Source organism: Taeniopygia guttata, chromosome 31 (genome assembly GCF_048771995.1).
Source record: "Taeniopygia guttata chromosome 31, bTaeGut7.mat, whole genome shotgun sequence".
Taxonomy (NCBI): Eukaryota; Metazoa; Chordata; class Aves; order Passeriformes; family Estrildidae; genus Taeniopygia; species Taeniopygia guttata.
This window is the reverse complement of record NC_133056.1, coordinates 281,669-300,743: the sequence shown is the minus strand read 5'-3', so window position 1 is coordinate 300,743 and position 19,075 is coordinate 281,669. Positions and strand designations below refer to the sequence as shown.

At 60.1% G+C, this 19,075-nt stretch overlaps 3 protein-coding genes across 14 annotated transcripts in view; all 3 read left to right on the top strand.

Annotated features, from left to right (window-relative positions):
• The window catches only part of HCFC1 (host cell factor C1), a 28,288-nt gene extending 26,541 nt beyond the window's left edge, over nt 1-1,747 (top strand). For all 6 annotated transcript variants that reach the window (XM_072920285.1, XM_072920287.1, XM_072920286.1 and 3 more), the window contains 3 exons: nt 319-619; nt 1,310-1,373; nt 1,677-1,747. In XM_072920285.1, coding sequence (XP_072776386.1) covers nt 319-619; nt 1,310-1,373; nt 1,677-1,716 — 405 coding nt within the window. In that variant the 3' untranslated portion in view covers nt 1,717-1,747. The remainder of the gene's footprint in view (nt 1-318; nt 620-1,309; nt 1,374-1,676) is intronic.
• Nucleotides 1,748-2,295: 548 nt separating this feature from the next.
• On the top strand, nt 2,296-10,013 carry RENBP (renin binding protein). 7 transcript variants are annotated; one of them, XM_072920229.1, is made up of 11 exons: nt 2,296-2,335; nt 2,989-3,085; nt 3,621-3,696; nt 3,802-3,877; nt 4,497-4,669; nt 5,393-5,632; nt 6,240-6,321; nt 7,094-7,269; nt 8,453-8,584; nt 9,440-9,527; nt 9,780-10,013. In XM_072920229.1, the coding sequence occupies exons 2-11, from the start codon at nt 2,991-2,993 to the stop codon at nt 9,860-9,862; spliced, it is 1,221 nt and encodes a 406-aa protein (XP_072776330.1). In that variant the 5' UTR covers nt 2,296-2,335; nt 2,989-2,990; the 3' UTR covers nt 9,863-10,013. The 7 variants fall into 7 exon arrangements, with proteins under 7 accessions (XP_072776330.1, XP_072776329.1, XP_072776334.1 ...); XM_072920228.1 differs by having other exon boundaries at nt 2,306-2,354; XM_072920233.1 differs by lacking the exon at nt 5,393-5,632 and having other exon boundaries at nt 2,306-2,354.
• Nucleotides 10,014-10,443: 430 nt separating this feature from the next.
• LOC121468399 (synaptophysin-like) lies at nt 10,444-17,556 on the top strand. Its single transcript, XM_041711935.2, has 7 exons — nt 10,444-10,704; nt 11,473-11,538; nt 13,565-13,686; nt 14,232-14,430; nt 15,012-15,203; nt 16,058-16,334; nt 17,124-17,556. Exons 1-6 carry the CDS (start codon nt 10,459-10,461, stop codon nt 16,331-16,333), a joined length of 1,101 nt encoding a protein of 366 aa, XP_041567869.2. The 5' UTR covers nt 10,444-10,458; the 3' UTR covers nt 16,334; nt 17,124-17,556.
• Nucleotides 17,557-19,075: the final 1,519 nt, after the last annotated feature.

Below are 19,075 nucleotides of genomic sequence, written 5' to 3'. Positions count from 1 at the left end.
ACCCCTCTGTCCTCTCCATGTCCCCCCTGACCCCCATGTCCCCCTGAGCCCCCTGACCCCCGTGTCCCCCTGACCCCTGACCCCCGTGCCCCCCTGACCCCTCTGTCCCCCCTGACCCCCGTGCCCCCTGACCCCTGACCCCCCTGACCGGTGTCCCGTGTCCCCCTGACCCCTGATCCCCCTGACCCGTGTCCCCGTGTCCCCCCTGACCCCTGACCCCCCTGACCGGTGTCCCCCTGACCCCCCTGACCGGTGTCCCCGTGTCCCCCCGTGCCCCCTGACCCCCCTGACCCCCTGACCCGTGTCCCGTGTCCCCAGAGCCCCGACGGGGCGCACCTGACGTGGGAGCCGCCGTCGGTGACGTCGGGGCGCATCGCGGAGTACTCGGTGTACTTGGCCATCCAGGGGGGGCCCGGGGGGGGCCCCGAGGCGCGGGGCGGGGGGGCCCAGTTGGCCTTTATGAGGGTCTACTGCGGGCCCAGCCCCTCGTGCCTGGTGCCCGCCTCCAGCCTGGCCAGCGCCCACATCGACCACACCACCAAGCCGGCCATCATCTTCCGCATCGCCGCCCGCAACGACAAGGGCTACGGCCCCGCCACCCAGGTGCGGTGGCTGCAAGGTGGGTCTGGGGGCTGCCAGGTGGGTCTGGGGGCTGCCAGGTGAGGCTGGGGCTGCCAGGTGGGTCTGGGGGCTGCACACGCCTTGGGGAGGCTGTGGGAGGGGGATTGTCCCATTGTCACCCACCCTGTCAAGGACAATGGCTACGGCCCGGCCACCCACGTGAGGGGGCTCCAAAATGGGCCTGGGGGCTCTGAAATGGGTCTGGGGGCTGCCAGGTGGGTCTGGGGGCTCCCAAACGGCTCTGGGGGCTGCCAGCTGGGTCTGGGGGCTGCACGCGCCTTGGGGAGGCTGTGGGAGGGGGATTGTCCCCTTGTCACCCGGCCACAGTGACAATGGTTACAGTCTGGGCACCCAGGTGCAGTGGCTGCTGGGGGGTCTGGGAGCTCTGAAATGGGTCTGGGGGCTCCAAAATGGGTCTGGGGACTCTGAAATGGGTCTGGGGGCTCCAAAATGGGTCTGGGGGCTGCACAGACCAGGGTGGGTTTGTGGCACTGGGATTGTCCCCTTGTCACCCACCCACAGCAACAATGGTTACAGCCCGACCACCCAGGTGTGGGGGCTGCTGGGTGGGTCTGGGGGCTCTGAAATGAGTCTGGGGGCTCTGAAATGAGTCTGGGGGCTGCACACACCCTGGGGGGGGGCTGCAGACACCTGGGGGTCCCCCCTCACCCCCTGCTGTCCCCCCCAGAGTCGAGCAAGGACGGAGCCGCCGGGAAACCGGGCAGCAAACGGCCCCTGGCGTCCCCCGACCTGTGAGTGGGGGGCTTCGGGGGGCTCTGGGGGGCTCTTCTGGGAATGTTTGGGGGTCTGGGGGCTCTTTTGGGGGCCTGGGGGTTGTTCTGAGGGGTTTGGGGGGGGAATTTGGGGTCTGGGGGCTTTTTCTGTGGGGGGTCCTGGAGGGGTCTGTGGGTCTGGTTTTGGGGGGGCTGGGTGGGCATGGAGGGGTTTTGGGGGTCTCAGTGGGGCTGCGTTTGGGGGGGGTCTCAGGGGTTTTTTTGGGTTATTTTGAGGAGGGGGTCTCCATCAGACCCCTCCCCAAATTTCCCCCTCCCCAGGAAATCCGCTCCAAAGAAGCCCAAGGCCGAAGGGCAGTGAAGGACCCCCGGGACCCCCCCCAAAAACAAAACCAACCCGGGCCCCAACACCCCTGGGGGGTTTTTTGGGGGGGGGGGGAATTTTGGGGTCCCCTCGCCTCGGGGGGGGGTCGGGGGGGCTTTTTTTTACCTGTTGCAGTTGCTGGAATGAAAAGTTTTGTACAACGCTGCCCCTCCCCCCTCCCCAAAATCCCCCCTCGGGACCCCTCCCCCACCCTGTACAGACCCCCCCCCTCGGGGGTGGGGGGAGGGGGAGGGGGGGACCCCCTGTGTATCATAGTGGGGGGGGGAGGGGGAAAAAAGCCCCCCCCGACCCCTCCCCCCTCCCCCCGAGTGTTGTGTCCGTCGTTTTTGTGCTATTTTGAAAATTAAAAAAAGACATTTTTTTGGAGTAAACATTCAATAAAATCGGGGGTTTTGGGGCACGGGGGGTTCCGGTAGTCTGGGACCCCCAGTTTTGGGTCTGGGGGTCACCTGGGGAGTCCTGGGGGGGTTCTGGGGGTCTCCAGCCCCTTTGAGCCCCCCAATTTTGGGTCTGGGGGCGTGGCCATGTGGCGGTGGGCGTGGCCAGTGGTCAGAAAGGGGCGTGGTCAGGGAAGGGGGCGGGGCCTTGTCGCGAGGTCTCGTGACTGGGCCGCGGTCGGTCCGGGGTGGGGGGGGGCGATTTTGGGGACCCCAAAAGGGGCTCGGGGGGGCTGAGGGGACCCCCAGGGCTGAGGGGGGGCTGGGGGCGTCCATGGGGACCCCCGGGGTGCGGGGCCGGGGGGTTTTGGGGGAAATCGGGGGATTTCGGGGACCCCCCTGGGTGGGCTGAGGGGGGATTTGTGGGTCTGGGGTCCCACGGGTGGGTCAGGGGGGTATTTGTGGGTCTGGGGTCCCACGGGTGGGTCAGGGGGGTATTTGTGGGTCTGGGGGGTATTTGTGGGTCTGGGGGCTCCACGGGTGGGTCAGGGGGTTATTTGTGCCTCAGGGGGGTATTTGTGGGTCTGGGGGCTCCACGGGTGGGTCTGGGGTCCCACGGGTGGGACAGGGGGGTTCCTGTGGGTCTGGGGTCCCATGGGTGGGTCTGGGGTCCCACGGGTGGGACAGGGCGGTTCCTGTGGGTCTGGGGTCCCACGGGTGGGTCAGGGGTCCCATGGGTGGGTCAGGGGGGTTCCTGTGGGTCTGGGGTCCCACGGGTGGGTCAGGGGGGTATTTGTGGGTCTGGGGTCCCACGGGGTGGGTCAGGGGGGTTCCTGTGGGTCTGGGGTCCCACGGGACGCCCCCTCCCCAGCCATGGAGGAGCTCCGGGCGTGGCGGGGCCGCATCGCGGCCGAACTGGACGCGGCTGTGGCGTTCTGGGAGCGGCACTCGCACGACCCCGAGCACGGGTGAGGGCGGAGACCCCCAAAAACACCCCCGGGAACCCCAAAAACACCCCGGGGACCCCCAAAAACACCCCGGGGACCCCCAAAAACACCCCCGGGACCCCCAAAAACACCCCGGGAACCCCCAAAAACACCCCCGGGAACCCCCAAAACACCTCAGGGACTCCCGGAAATACCCCCAGGACCCCCAAAAACACCCCCGGGACCCCCAAAAACACCTCAGGGACCCCCGGAAATACCCCCGGGACCCCCAAAAACACCCCCAGGACCCTAAAAACCATCTCTGGGACCTCCAAAAACCCCCCAGGGACCCCCAGGACCCCCCCCAGGACCTCCCAAGTGCCCCCCACAGCCCCATGGGGGGGTTCCAAGCTCTGGGACCCCCCCATTTTCCCCCAAATTCCTCCCAGCTGAGTGCCAAAGATGAGCCCAGGACCCCCCAAATTCCCACAGGGAACACCCAGGACCCCCTTAACGAGTTCCGGGACCCCCAAGTGCCCCTGGGACCCCCAAATCTCCCCCCAAATTTCCCCCCCAGGGGTTTCTTCTCCTGCCTGAGCCGCGACGGTTCCGTCTACGACGACACCAAATTCGTGTGGCTGCAGGGCCGGCAGGTCGGTGTGGGGCGGGGGGCGCGGGGCGGGACCCGGGGGGACCCCCGGGACCCCCCTGAGCCCCCCAACCCCCCCTGAGCCCCCCAAACCCCCCTGCACCCCCAGATCTGGGTCTACTCCCGCCTGTACCGCACCGTGCCCCGCTTCCGCCGGCCCGAGCTGCTCCAGGCGGCGCGGAAAGGTGGGGAGGGGTCCGGGGGGGATTTTGGGGCAATTCCGCCCTTTTTCCATCCCTGCATTTCCCCAAATTCCCCCAATTTCCCCCCAAATTCCCCCACGGGCGCAGTTTCCCCTTTGAATTTTGGGTTCAATTCCCTTTTTCCTCCCCTCAACTGCCCCAAATCCTCCGATTTTCCCCCAGCTCCCCCACTGATCTTTCCGGGCACAGTTCCCCCTTTTTTTTTCCACCCCCAAATTCCCAACAATTCCCTGAAATTCCTTCAATTCCAGCCGGGGAATTCCAAATCCACCGATCCCTGTGGGTGCAGCTCCCCCATTTCTGCATCCCCCGAGGTCCCTCCGATTTCCCCTCAATTCGCCTTAAAATCCCAAATCCTCCAAACTCCCCCAAATCGCTCGAATTTCCTAAAATTCCCCCAAATCCTTCGAATTTCCTAAAATTCCCCCAAATCCTTCGAATTTCCTAAAATTCCCCCATCGATCTCAACGGCTGCAATTCCCCCTTTGGCCGCTAAGCGGCGCTGTCCCATTGATCTCTATGGGCGCCCCCGATTCCTCCAAAATTCACCTAAAATTGCCCAAAATTGCCCAAAATCGGCGGGATTTCCCCCAAACCGCAGCCGGGGAGTTCCTGGAGAGCCACGTGCGGCCGGAGCCCGGCTCGAGCCGCGCCGCCTTCGCGCTGAGGCGGGACGGGCGCCCGGAGCGGCTCCAGCGCAGCTTCTACAGCGAAGCGTTCTGCGCGCTGGGGCTGGACGAGCTGGGCCGGGCGGCGGGGGAGGAGCGCTACCGGGTGAGCCCCCTCCCCAAATTCCCCGGGACCCCTCCCCAAATTACCCTGGGACCCCTCCCCAAATTACCCTGGGACCCCTCCCCAAATTCCCCGGGACCCCTCCCCAAATTACCCAAATTACCCTGGGACCCCTCCCCAAATTACCCTGGGACCGGCTGAGACCCCTCCCCAAATTACCCGGGACCTCTCCCCAAATAACCTTGGGACCCCTCCCCAAATAACCTTGGGACCCCTCCCCAAATTAACCCTGGGACCCCTCCCTAAATTACCCTAGGACCAAGTGAGACCCCTCCCCAAATTACCCGGGACCCCTCCCCAAATTACCCTGGGACCCCTCCCCAAAATGACCTGGGACCCCTCCCCAAAAGAACCCTGAGACCCCTCCTCAACCCTGAGACCCCCACCCAAATAATCCTGTGACACTCGGGAAAGGGTGAGACCCCCTCCCCACAATAACCCTGACACCCCCTCCCCAAATAACCTTGAGACCCCCTCCCCAAAATAAGCCTGGGACCCCTGAGGGCCCTCTCCAAAATTACCCTGGGACCCCCCAGAGCCCTCCCCAAATAACCCTGAGACCCCCCAAAATAGCCCTGAAACCCCCCCCAAAACACCCCTGGGACCCCCCAAACACCCCTGGGACCCCCCAAACACCCCTGACCTCCAGGACTGGGTGAGGCCCCCCCCAAACCCCCCCGAAGCCCCCTGACCCATTTCCCGCAGGCCTGGGCCCGGCGCTGGGCCGGGGCCGTGTGGGGCTGGGCCCGGGGGGCCCCCATGGAATTGGGGCGCCCCCGGTTTTCGGGGACCCCCCCCCAGCAGGCGCTGGCCCAGGCCCTGATGGTGCTGAAGGTGGGGCTGCAGCTCTGGGGGGACCCCCGGAGGGACCCCCAAAGTCAGCCCGACCCCGAGGCCGAGGCCATGGCGGAGTGGGGGGCGCGGCACGTCCTGATGCACCTGCAGGTACCCCAAAAATCGTCCTGGGCACCCCAAAATCATCCTGGGGACCCCAAAAATCATCCTGGGCACCCCAAAAATCAGCCTGGGCATCCCAAAATCAGCCTGGGCACCCCAAAAATCAGCCTGGGGACCCAAAAATCAGTCTGGGAATGCCAAAAATCATCCTGGGGACCCAAAAATCAGCCTGGGCACCCCAAAAATCATCCTGGGGACCCAAAAATCATCCTGGGGACCCAAAAATCAGTCTGGGAATGCCAAAAATCGGCCTGGGGACCCCAAATCACACCAGGGAACCCCAAAAATCACACCTGGGCACCCCAAATCACACCTGGCAACCCAAAAAAATTACACCTGGACCCCAAAAATCACACCTGGGACCCTCAAGATCCCCCCTGGGACCCCCAAAATCCCCCCTGGGACCCCCAAAATCCCCCCTGGGACCCTCAAGATCCCCCCTGGGACCCCCAAAATCCCCCTGGGACCCCCCAAATCCCCCCTGGGACCCCCAACCACCGCCCCCGGGGGCTCTTTTCCCCCACGAGCAGCCCCGGGGGCTCCCCAAAATCGGGTCCCCCCCCTCACCGGGGGTCCCCCCAAATTTGGGGGGCAGCGGGGGGACTCGGTGGTGCTGGAGAACGTCACCCCCGAGGGGGAGGAGCTGCCGGGGAGCCTCGGGCGCCTCATGAACCCCGGTGAGGGGGGACCCCAATTTGGGGAGGGGGACCCCGAGTTTGGGGGGGTTTGATCCCGATTTTGGGGGGGGGAAATTAATTTGGGGAATGGAAACCCTGATTTTGGGAGGAAATCCTGATTTTTGGGGGGCTTGGAGATCAATTTTCAGGGGGAAACCCAGATTTGGGGAAGGGAGTTGCTGATTTTGGGGGAAAATTCCAATTTTGGGAAAGGGAGTTCCTGATTTTGGGGGGAAATCCTGATTTTGGGGGGGTTGGAGCTCGATTTTTTTGGGAAAAAATTAATTTGGGGAAGGGAGTTGCTGATTTTGGGGGGAAATTCCAATTTTGGGGGAGGTTGATCCAAATTTCAGGGGTTTGGAGCTCGATTTTGGGGTGAAACCCAAATTTGGGGAGGGAGGCCCATTTTGTGAGGAAATCCCAGTTTTGGGGAGCTTTGGCCCTGATTTTGTGGGGAAATCCCAGTTTGGGGGGGGGTTGATCCCAATTTTGGGGGAGGAAGATTTCCCCAATTTTTTTCTCCTTTTCCCTCATTTTTTTACTCCTTTCCCCCCAATTTTCTGCTCTTTCCCCCTCCAAATTCGGGGTCCCCTCTGTTTGAGGCATTTCCCCCAATTTTTGGGCTCCTAAACCCCAATTTTGAGCTACAAGACCCCGATTTTTTTCTCTTTTTTTCTCATTTTTTAATATTTTTCTTTTCTTTTTCTCTTTTTTCTCATTTTTTTTGCTTTTTCCCCCCAATTTTCGCCCCCCCGGGTTTTGGGGTGCCCAGGCCACGCCCTGGAGGCCGCCTGGCTGCTGCTGGAGTTTTCGGGGCGCCGGGGGGACGCGGATTTGGGGGCCCGGGCGGTGGCAGCGCTGGTGGAGGGACCCCTGAAATGGGGCTGGGACCCCCAGCACGGGGGGCTCTTCTATTTCCTGGATGCTGACGGGCACTGCCCCACCCAGGTAACCCCAAAATCCACATTGGAACCCCAAAATTCACATGGGAACCCCAAAATTCACATGGGAACCCCAAAATTGAACTGGGAGCCCCAAAATTCCCCTCACAAATCCCCAAAAAAACCCACTCAAGTGCTTAAAAAAGGCACCTGGGGCATCAAATCCCACCTGGAAACCCCAAATCCCACCTGGAGAGCCTCAAAATTCATCTGGGACCCCAAAATTCATCTGGGGACCCCAAAATTGAACTGGGAGCCCCAAAATTCCCCTCACAAATCCCCAAAAAAACCCACTCAGGTGCTTTAAAATGGCACCCAGGGGCATCAAATCCCACCTGGAAAGCCCCAAAATTCATCTGGGAACCCCAAAATCTGACATGGGGATCTCAAAATCTCACCTGGGAACCCCAAGCTTCACCTGGGGACCCCAAAATTCAAATGGGAACCCCAAAATTTAACTGGGGACCCCAAAATTCACCTCAGAAATCCTAAGAAACCCCACTCGGGTGCTTCAAAATGGCACCCAGGGACCTCAAATCCCACCTGGAGAGCCCCAAAATCCCACCCTGAACCCCCAAATCCCAACTGGGACCCCAAAATCTCACCCAGGGACCTCAAAATTCCATCCAGAACTTCCCAAGTACCCCAAAATCCCCAGGTTTTCTCCCATTTTTCCCCCAGTCCCAGCTGGAGAGGTCCCTGAAGGTGTGGTGGCCCCACACCAGTGACCTCACCCCCTTTTTCCCCATTTCTTCCCCATTTCCCCCCCCCATTTTCCCCTTTTTTACCCATTTTCCCCCCAAATTTCTCTCTTTTTTTACCCATTTTCACCCATTTTTCCCTCATTTTTTCCCCAAATTCCCATTTTTCCCCCATTCCCAGCTGGAGAGGTCTGTGGCCCCACACCAGTGACCTCACCCCCATTTCCCCATTTTTTCCCCATTTTTTCTCCATTTCCCCCCCAATTTTCTCTCTTTTTTCCTCTTTTTTTCCCATTTCCCCCCCAAATTCCCATTTTTCCCCCCATTCCCAGCTGAAGCTCTGGTGGCCCCACACCAGTGACCTCACCCCCGTTTCCCCATTTTTTCCCCATTTTTTCTCTATTTTTCTCCCAATTTTCTCCATTTTTCCCCAATTTTCTCTCTTTTTCCCCGTTTTTCCCCAAATTCCCATTTTTCCCCCGTTCCCAGCTGGAGTGGTCCCTGAAGCTCTGGTGGCCCCACGCCGAGGCCATGGTTGCCCTCCTGGCCGCCCAGCGCTTCCAGCCCCGGCCCAGTTTGGTCTCCCAGTTCCTGCAGCTGGCCCAGTACACCTTCGACAAGGTGGGGATTTGGGGCAAATTCGGGGGATTTGGGGATTTTGGGGGGAAATTGGAGAAATTTTGGGGAAATTTGGGGGGATTTGGGGGCATTTTATGGGAAATTTGGGCGGGATTTGAGGGCATTGGGGGGATTTTGGGGGAAATTTGGGTGAGATTTGGGGAGATTTGGGGGGTTTTGGGGGGAATTAGGAGGAATTTTGGGAGAGTTTGGGGGATTTGAGGAGAATTTGAGGGATTTTGGGGGGAATGAGGAGGAAATCTGGAAGAGTTTGGGGGATTTGGGGGATTTTGGGGGAAATTAAGAGGAAAATTAGGAGAATTTGAGGGATTTTGGGGGAATTAGGAGGAAATTTGTGAGAGTTTAGGGGATTTGGGGAGATTTGGGGAGATTTGGGGGGATTTGAGATGGACTAGAGGGGATTTTGGAGGAGTTGGGTGGATTTTGGGATTATTTGAAAGAGAATTGGGGATTTTGGGGGGATTTGGGGTCTTGGAGGGGTTTTGGGATATTGAGAGGATCCTTGGGGGTCCCTGTGGAGCAAAATTTGGGGTCTTGAGGGGCAAATTTGGGGTCTTGAGGGGTATTTGGGGGGGTCCCGAGGAGCTCCCAAATGGGGGGGGGGTCCCAAAGGGTCCCAATTTGGGGTGGGGGGTCCCAATTTGGGCTGTCCCCATTTGGGGGGGTCCCCAAAGCCTCTCCCCATGGAGATTTCCCCATTCCAAACCTTTTTAGGGTCTCCTTTTTCGGGACTGGGAGGGTTTTTATTAGAGGTGGGGGTCTCCCCCTCCCCAAATCCCCCAAAAATCCCCCCAAATCCCCCCAAAATGCCCCCAAAATGCCCCAATTTCCCCTCAGTTCCGTGACCCCGAGCACGGGGAGTGGTTTGGGTACCTGAACCGCGACGGCTCCGTGGCTCTCTCCATCAAGGGGGGGCCCTACAAAGGTGGGTCTGGGGTCTCTGATCCACGAGGGGGGGTCGGGGATGGGATTTTTCCCATTTTTTCCCGATTTTTCCTGATTTTTCCCATGATTTTTCCACATTTCCCCACGATTTTTCCTGATTTTCCCCCAATTTTTCCTGATTTTTCCCCCAATTTTTCCTGATTTTCCCCAATTTTACCCCGATTTTCCCCAATTTTACCCCAATTTTACCCCGATTTCCCCCCTTTTTCCTGTTTTCCCCCCGTTTTTCCAGGCTGTTTCCACGTGGCACGGGCGCTGCTGATGTGTGAGGAGATGCTGGATGACATCTTAGAAGGGGAGAAGCCTCCGCAATAAATTCGGGATTTGGGAAGCTTCTAAATAAATTTGGGGACCCCGCAATAAAAAAAATCGGGAATTTCCCTGAATTAAACTGAGATTCCCTCCCGATAATCCTGATAAAAGTGGAGAGTGAAAAAATTCAAATAAAGGGAAAAACGGACAATAATAGCATGGGCCACCCTTCCAAAAGTGGGAGTGGGACCCCCAAAATCCCCAAAAAATTGCCTCAAAATCTCTTCAAAAAAAAAAAAATCCCCAAATTCTCTATTTTCCCCTCAAAAAAACCCCAATTTCCACCCCAAACTCCTCTTAAAACCTCTCAATAAATTCCTGTACCCCTCCCAATTAATCCTCCCCTCAGAAATCCCCCAAATTCCCCTCAAAAATTCCCCAAATCTGCCTCAAAAATTCTCCTCAAAAATTCCGCAAACCCCCCTCGAAGATTCCCAAATTCTCCAAATGCCCCAAATTGCCCTCAAAAATTCCCCAAACCCCCCTCGAAAATTCCCAAATTCCCCTGAAAAATTCCCCAAATCCCCCTCAAAAATTCCCACAATTCCCTTTTTCCCGCCCAAAATTATTTCCGCCCCCCGACATTGCCCTCACTCAAGATGGCGGCGCCCTTTGCCTCTTCATTACGTCACTTCCGCCCTTCGCTTCCTAGCGCTGTTACCTCGTCTTCCTCTCCACCCTCCTCTTTCGGCTGTTGCCTCTCACTTTCTTCCCCCCGCCGCCGCCGCGCACGCGCCGCTGTTCCCTGCTCCGTGCCCCCTCCCTTCGCGGCTGTTCCGCGGCGCGCCGCTCCCCCCCCCGCCGCGCTGCGTCTCCGGACCCGCAGGATGGAGGTGCTCAACCAGGTGGGGACCCCCCCCAAAAAAACCCCCCCGGACCCCCCCTCTGCGCCAAACCCACCCGGAGACCCCCCCCAAAACCCCCCCGGGCCGGCTGGGGGGGCGGGGGGCGGCTGCGACCCCCCCGCTCCACGCTGGGGAATTGTGGGGAGGGGGCTCGGGGGGGATTTGAGGGGGTGCTGATGAATTTTTGGGGTGGGCGGAGGAATTTGGGGAGGGGACCTCGATTTGAGGAGGGGGATTCTCCATTTGGGGAGGGGGATTCTCCATTTGGGGAGGGGGATTCTCCATTTGGGGAGGGGGTTTCTCCATTTGGGGCGGTGCAGGTGGATTTTGAGGGGGGGGCTCCAGGATTTGGGGGATGCGGGTGGATTTGGGGGGCGGGGGGGGCGGTCCTGGATTTGGGGAGGGGTCGCGGGAAGGATTTGGGGGAGGGGGCGATGCCCTTGAAGGGGGAGGGGTCATTTTGGGGAGGGGTCGCTGCCGCAGCATCCCCGGGGGTGGGGGAGGGGGGGGGGTGAGGATGATGATGCAGCAACAATGGGGGGGGGAGAAAAAAACCCCAAAAATGGGTGGGGGGCGGGGTGTGACGTCAGCGTGACGTCAGCACGGCCAGGTTTGGGGTGACCCCCCCACCCGAATTTGTCCTTGGGGGGATCCTGGCGGGGTTTTGAGGGGATTTTGGGTTTTTTGGGGTTTTTTTGGGGGGGATTTTTGGAGGGGTCTGATTTTGGGGGGTCCCCGAGCCCCCCCTGAGGGTCCCTCCCCCCCCAGTTGGTGGCCGGGGGGCAGTTCCGGGTGGTCAAGGAGCCCCTGGGCTTCCTCAAGCTGCTGGAGTGGGTGAGTGACCCCCAAAAAAACCCCAAACCACCCCAAAATCCCTCTCAGACCCCAAAAAAACCCCAAAACCACCCCAAAAAAAACCCCAAAACCACCCCAAAATCCTCCCAGGACACCCCAAAAACCCCAAAACCATCCTAAAAGTCCAACCCCACCCCGAGACCTCCAGAAAACCCCAAAATCACCCCAAAATCCTCCTGGGAGACTCCAAAAATCTCAAAACCGCCCCCAAAAAAACCAAAACCACCCCAAAATCCTCCCAGAAGACCCCAAAAAACTCAAAACAACCCACAAAACATCCAAACCACCCCAAAATCCTCGCCGCACCCCCAAAAGTTCCCAAAACCACCCAAAAAAAGCCCAAAACCACCCCAACCCCCCAAGAACCCCAAAAACCCCAAAATCCCCCTTGTGACCCCCCCCCCCCACAAACTCCTCAGGACCTCCAAAAACTCCAAAATCGCCCCAAAACCTTCCCGGAAAACCCCAAAAAAATCTCAGAACCACCTCAAAAAAAACTCCCCGTGACCCCCAAAAATCCCCAGAACCCCCAAAAATCCCCAGAACACCCCAAAAACTCCAACCCCCCCCCAAAATCCCCTGGATCCCCCCCCAAGAACCCCAAACCCCCCCCGGATCCTCCCCCCGACCCCAAAAGTGACTTTTGGGACCCCCAAATCCTCCCAGGACCCCCCAAAATCCCCAAATCTCCCCCATTTCCCCTCCCCCCCCCGTGCCCCTCCCCCCCAATCTGGGTCGCCTCCATAATCCGGGATAATCCCGGGATTTTTTTGGTTTGGGGGGGGGGAGGGGCTGTGTCCCCCCCTGACCCCCCCGTGACCCCTCAAGGTCCCTCCTGAGCCCCCCAAATTCATCCGGGACCCCCCAAAATTCTGGAATCAGCCCCAAAATCCCTCCCCGCCCCCCCCCAAAAACCAAAACCCTTTGGAGCCCCCAAATCCCCCCGGGACCCCCCCAAACCCCTCCCAGTTTATCCCAGTTCATCCCAGTGCCCCCCCAAACCACCCCAGGGACCCCCAAACCCCCCCAGAACCGCTCCCAGTTTCTCCCAGTTCATCCCAGTAACCCCCAGTGACCCCCCCCAGACCCCTCCCAGTCACCCCCAAACTCCTCCCAGTCCCTCCCAGTCCCTCCCAGTGACCCCCAAACTCCTCCCAGTCCCTCCCAGTCCCTCCCAGTCCCTCCCAGTGACCCCCAAACTCCTCCCAGTCCCTCCCAGTCCCTCCCAGTGACCCACAGACTCCATTTTAACCCCCCCAAACTCCCTCACAGCCCCTCCAACCCCCCCCAAATTCCCTCATATTCCCCCATATCCCCCCCAAAACCTCCCAGTCCCCTCCCAGTGCCTCCCAGTAACCCCAGTTTGCCCCCCCAGCTCTTCTCCATCTTCACCTTCGCCACCTGCGGGGGGTTCAGTGTCTCAGTGCCCCCCAAATCCCCCCAGGCCCTCCCCAAAACTCCTCCCAGCGACCCCCAGTACCCCCCAAATCCCCCCAAACCCCATTTTAACCCCCAAACTCCCTCATAGCCCCTCCAAATCCCCCCAAACCCCCTCCCAGTGACTCCCAGTCCCTCACATGACCCCTAACCCTCCCCAAAACCCCATTTTAACCCCCCAAACTCCCTCATAGCCCCCCCAAATCCCCTCCCAGTGCCTCCCAGTAACCCCAGTTTGCCCCCCAGCTCTTCTCCATCTTCGTCTTCGCCACCTGTGGGGGGTTCAGTGTCTCAGTGCCCCCCAAATCCCCCCAGGGCCCCCCCAAAACTCCTCCCAGTGACCCCCAGTACCCCCCAAATCCCCCCAAACCCGATTTTATCCCCCCAAACTCCCCCATAGCCCCTCCAAATCCCCCCAAAACCCCTCCCAGTCCCCCCCAATCTCCTCCCAGTCCCTCCCAGTGCCTCCCAAACCCCATTTTATCCCCCCCAAACTCCCTCATAGCCCCTCCAAATCCCCCCAAATCCCCTCCCAGTCCCTCCCAGTAACCCCAGTTTGCCCCCCCAGCTCTTCTCCATCTTCGCCTTCGCCACCTGCGGGGGGTTCAGCGGCTCTCTGCGCCTCAGCATCGAGTGCGCCCCCCCAAACCGCTCCGCCCCCATCACCGTGGCCTTCGGGTACCCCTTCAGGTGGGCATGGGGGGCTTTGGGGGGATTTGGGGGTCTCAGGGTGGGTTTGAGGGGGATTTGGGGGTTTGGGTTGAGTTTGGGGGGGTTTTGAGTGGGATTTGGGGGGGTCTCATGGTAAGTTTGAGGGGAATTTGGGGGCTTTGAGGGGGTTTGGAGGGAATTTGAGGGGATTTAGGGGGGATTTGAGGGGGATTTGGGGAGGGTTTGGAGGGGATTTGGGGGTCTGGGTGGGGGGGTCCCAAAATCCCCAAAAATCCTCAAAAATCCCCCAATAATTGCAATAAAATCCCAAAAATCGCTAAAAAAATCCCCCAAAAATCGGTATGAGCTCCCCCAAACTTCACCCTGGACCCCCCCCAAATATTGGGAACCCCCCCAGGCTGCACCAGGTGTGGGGAGGCGTCCCAAAAACCCCCAAAATCCCTAAAACCCATTAAAAAATCAGCAAAAAATCCCGAAAATCGCCAAAAAATCCCCCAAAAATCGGGATGAGACCCCCCAAACTTTACCCTGGACCCCCCCCCAAATCTCGGGGACCCCCCCAGGCTGCACCAGGTGTACTTCGAGGCCCCCTCGTGCGGGGGGGGTCCCCCCGAGCGGGTGTTCCTGGTGGGTGACCACTCCTCGGCCGCGCAGTTCTTCGTCACCGTCGGGGTCGGTTCGTTCCTCTACGCCCCCGCCGCCCTCGGGGGGTACCTGTTCGCCCCCCAGGCCTACCGGGCGGGGGGGCGCGGGCCCCGCATCGTGAGTTTGGGGGGACTGGAGTGGAATTTGGGGGGTTGGGGGCAGTTCTGGGGGGGTTGGGGGCAGTTCTGGGGGGGTTTTGAGTCATTATTGAGGGGTTACGGGGGGGTTTTGGGGGGCTTGGGGGTCTCTTGAAGGGGTTGGAGGAGGTTTTGGGGGGCAGGGATGAAATTTGGGGGGGTTGGGGGAGTTTTGGGGGGCTTTGGGGCAGTTTTGGGGGCGTTTGGGGCAGTTTTGGGGGAATTTGGGGCAGTTTGGGGGGAGTGTGGGGCAGTTTCGGGGGAGTTTGAAGTGGTTATGGGGGGATTAAGGGGGGTTTTTTTGGGGTATCTTGAAGGGGTTGGGGCAGGGTTTGGGGGAGTTTGGGGGGCTGGGATGAAATTTGGGGGGGTTGGGATGAAATTAAAGGGAGTTTGGGGCAGTTCTGGGGGGGTTGGGGGAGTTTTGAGGGGATTTGGGGCAGTTTTGGGTGGTTATGGAGGGATTTTTGGGGGGTTTTTGGGGTCTCAGCCAGCTCAGGTGGGTCTGGGGTCTCTGCTGTGGATGTTGGGGTGCCCTGACCCCCGATTCTGTCCCGCCAGGACCTGGGGGTGACGGCAGCGCTGGCGTTCCTGTGGCTGGTCAGCTCCTGCGCCTGGGCGGCCGCGCTGGCCGAGGTGAAGGCGGCCACGGCGCCCTCGGGGGTGCTGGCCCAGGTCGGGGGGTGCCAACGCCCGGGGGCGCGGTGCCAGGCGCTGGGGGCACCCCGAACCTCGGGGCTCAACACCTCCGTGGTGAGTCTGAGACCCCAAAATTCCCCCCCAAAAAAAAAAAACCCTAAATCCCCCCCAAAAATCCCCCCAAAAATCCCCCCAAAAAATCCCCCCCAAAAATCCCCCCCAAAATACCCCCAAAACCCTCAAAAAACCCCAAAAAACCCCAAAACCCCCAAAATACCCCCAAAAGCCTCCAAAATACCCCAAAAACCCCAAAAAAACCCAAAAAACCCCCAAAACCTTCAAAAACCCAAAACTCCCCAAAAATTCCCCTCAAAAACCTCCAAAATACCCCCAAAACCCTCAAAAAAAACCCAAAAAACCCCAAAAACCTCCAAAATACCCCCAAAACCCTCAAAAAAAACCCAAAACTCCCCCCCAAAACCCCCCAAAACCCTCAAACCCCCCAAAACTCCCAAAATAGCCCCCAAAACCCTCAAAAAAACCCCAAAATCCCTCAAAAACTCCCAAATACTTTCATAATGCCCCCCAAAACCCAAAAAAATCCCCAAAATATCCCCCAAAACCCCCCAAAACCCCGCAGGTGTTCGGCTTCCTGAACCTGGTGCTGTGGACGGGGAACCTCAAAATTCCACCCAAAAAACTGCCCCAAACCCCCAAAAAATGCCCCAAAGTCCCCCCATAACCACCCCAAAATCCCAAAAACCCCAAAAAATCCCCCAAACCCCCCCAAAACCCCCCAAAATCCCGCAGGTGTTCGGCTTCCTGAACCTGGTGCTGTGGACGGGGAACCTCAAAATTCCACCCAAAAAACTGCCCCAAACCCCCAAAAAATGCCCCAAAATCCCCCCATAACCATCCCAAAATCCCAAAAAACCCAAAAAACCCCCAAAACCCCCCAAATCCCGCAGGTGTTCGGGTTCCTGAACCTGGTGCTGTGGACGGGGAACCTCTGGTTCGTCTTCAAGGAGACCGGCTGGGGGGGCCTGGGGGCCCGCGCCCCCCCCCCAGGGGGGGTCCCCGAAAAGGCCCCGGCCCCGGAAGGGGGGTACGGCCCCCCCGAGGGGGGGTACGGGCAGCCCGGGGGGGGGTACCAGCCCGACTACGGCCAGGGGGGCTACGGGGGACCCCCCTCGGACGGGGGGTACGGCCAGGGAGCCCCCACCTCCTTCGCCAACCAGATGTAGGGTGAGATTTTGGGGGGCTCGGGGGGGTTTGGGGGGTTTGGGGGGATTTTGGGGGGATTTGGGGCTTTTAGGGGGTTTGGAGGGATTTTGGGGGGCTCGGAGTGGGTTTTGGGGTGGGTTTGGGGGGGCTCGGAGAGGATTTGAGGGGCTTTAGGGTGGGTTTGGGGGGTTTGGAAGGATTTTGGGGGGGCTCCGGGGGCAGTTTGGGGGGTTTGGAGGGATTCTGGGGGGCTTGGGGGGGGTTGGGGGGTTTGGGGAGTTTGGAGGGATTTTGGGGGGGGTTTGGGGTGGGTTTGGAGGGATTTTGGGGGGGTTGGTGTGGGTTCGGAGGGATTTTGGGGGAATTTCGGTAGGGTTTGAGTAAGGGGTTTGGGGGGTTTGGGGTGGGTTTGGGGGTGGTTTTGGGGTGGTTTTAGGGGATTTTGGGGAGTTTTTGGGGATTTGGGAGGGTTTGGGGGGAGGTTTTGGGGTGGTTTTAGGGGATTTTGGGGAGTTTTGGGGGATTTGGGAGGGTTTGGGGGGAGGTTTGGTGGGTTTAGGGGCTCTGGTTGTGTTTTGGGGTATTTTGGGGGGGTTTGGGGTCTCCATGGGGAAGGTGGGGGTTGTGAGGAATTTTGGGGGGGGGGCTCCATGGAGGGTTAATTTGGGGTCCCATGAGGGGATTGGGGCAGTTTTCTGGGCAATTTTAGGAGGGGGGTGGATAAATTTGGATCCCCCCCCCCAGTAATACTCCGGGTCCTCCAATCCGCCAGAGGGCGCCCTGACCCGCCCCGTGTCTCCCTTCCTGCAGGTCCTCCCGTCCGGCAGAGGGCGCTGTGCCGAAGAGCCGCCCCTCACGGCGGCCATTGGGGGCGGGGCCTGGGGCTAAGCCACGCCCCCAAGGGGGAGGGGGCGGCGGAGTGGGCGGGGCTTGACTCCCCCCCATAGAACCCCAACCCCAATGAAACCCCTAAAACCCCCCAAAAACACCAAAATCCCCCCAAAATCCCCCCACAGCCCCTCCCCCACCCCACGGCCGTGCCAAAGCCCCCCCCGGCCGTGCCCCTCCCCCCACCCCGTGTCTTTGTGCCGTGATTGTGACGTTTTGGGGGCCCCCCCCCCACCGCTGCCCCCCCATCCCCCCCCCAAAAAAAGATGTGGGGCAGGGCCGGGGGTGGGGGGCGGGGGCTGAGCCCCCCCTGGGACCCCCCCGGAGGGAATAAAAGATGACGGTGACACCGCCAGGGCGGGTCCCCAAATTTTTGGGGATGGGATTGGGCTGTGAATTTGGAAGGGGGTCGTAAAATTAGGGGGGAGGTCTCGGGGTTTGGTTGGGGGAACCCAAATCTTGGGGGGATGTGGGGCAGTCTGGACCCCAATATTTTTGGGGGGAGGTTTGGTGGTTGTGACCGCACATTTTGGGGGGTTTTGAGGATGGAGACACAGAATTTGGGGGGGGTCTGTGAGTTCGGAGCTCATGGGAAGGGTTTGGGGGGGGTCGTGGGGGGTGGGACCCCCAAAAACCTCCCAGGAACCCGTCCCAAATTAGGAATGGGCGTGGTCCACGATAGGCCACGCCCATATAACCAAATAAGGGAATGGGCGGGGTCATATAACCACGCCCTTTCGGGCCACACCCACACATTTGGGCGGGAACTCGTATCCAATGAGGCGACGTGGGCGTGGTCTGTGGTGGCCACGCCCCCTGCCCTGAGTCATCCGCGGCGCGGCCCCGGCGGAGCGAAGGTACCGGGACCCCCAAAAACCCCCAAAAAGCCCCAAAAAAACTCCTCGAAAAACCTCCAGAACTCAGGGGGAGATCCCCTGGACCCCCCCAGAGCTATGAGGGAACCTCGGACCCATCAAAAAAGCCCCAAACTCCCCAAAGCTCAAGGGGAGACCCCCCCCCCCCAGAACCGCCCCCAGAGCCGTGAGGGGACTTCGGGATTCCCCAAAAAAACCCTAAAAAAAACCCCAAATGCCCAAAACTCAGGGGAAGACCCCCAGAGCCATGAGGGAACCTCGGGACCCCCCAAAAAAATCTCCAAAACCCCGCAGAACTCAGGGGGAGACCCCCAGATTTCACACCACCCCCCCCACCAGAGCCGTGAGGGGACTTCGGGATCCCCCAGAAAAACCCTAAAAAAACCCCAAAACTCAGGGGGAGACCCCCTGGATTCCCCCCCACCCCCCCAGTGCCGTGAGGAGAACTCAGGACCCACCCCCCCCCTCCGGGATCCCCTAAACCCCCGTGGGACCTCTCTGGGACCCCCAAAATCGATGGGGGACCCCTCCGGAACACCCCCAAACCCACGGGGGATCATCCCGGGACCTCCCAGTGCTCCCCCAGTGACTCCCAGTGCTCCCCAGTGCCCCTCCAGGGACCCCCCAGTGCTCCCCAGTGACTCCCAGTGACTCCCAGTGACTCCCACTAACTCCCAGTGCCCCCCCAGTGACTCCCAGTGACTCCCAGTAACTTCCAGTGCCCCCCAGTGCTCCCCAGTGCCCCTCCAGTGACTCCCAGTTACTCCCAGTGCCCCCCCAGTGCTCCCCAGTGACTCCCAGTAACTTCCAGTGCCCCCCAGTGCTCCCCAGTGCCCCTCCAGTGACTCCCAGTGACTCCCAGTGCTCCCCAGTGACTCCCAGTAACTTTCAGTGCCCCCCCCAGTGCTCCCCAGTGCCCCTCCAGTGACTCCCAGTGCCCCCCCAGTGCTCCCCAGTGACTCCCAGTGCCCCCCGGACCCCCCCAGCCATGGAAAGTTT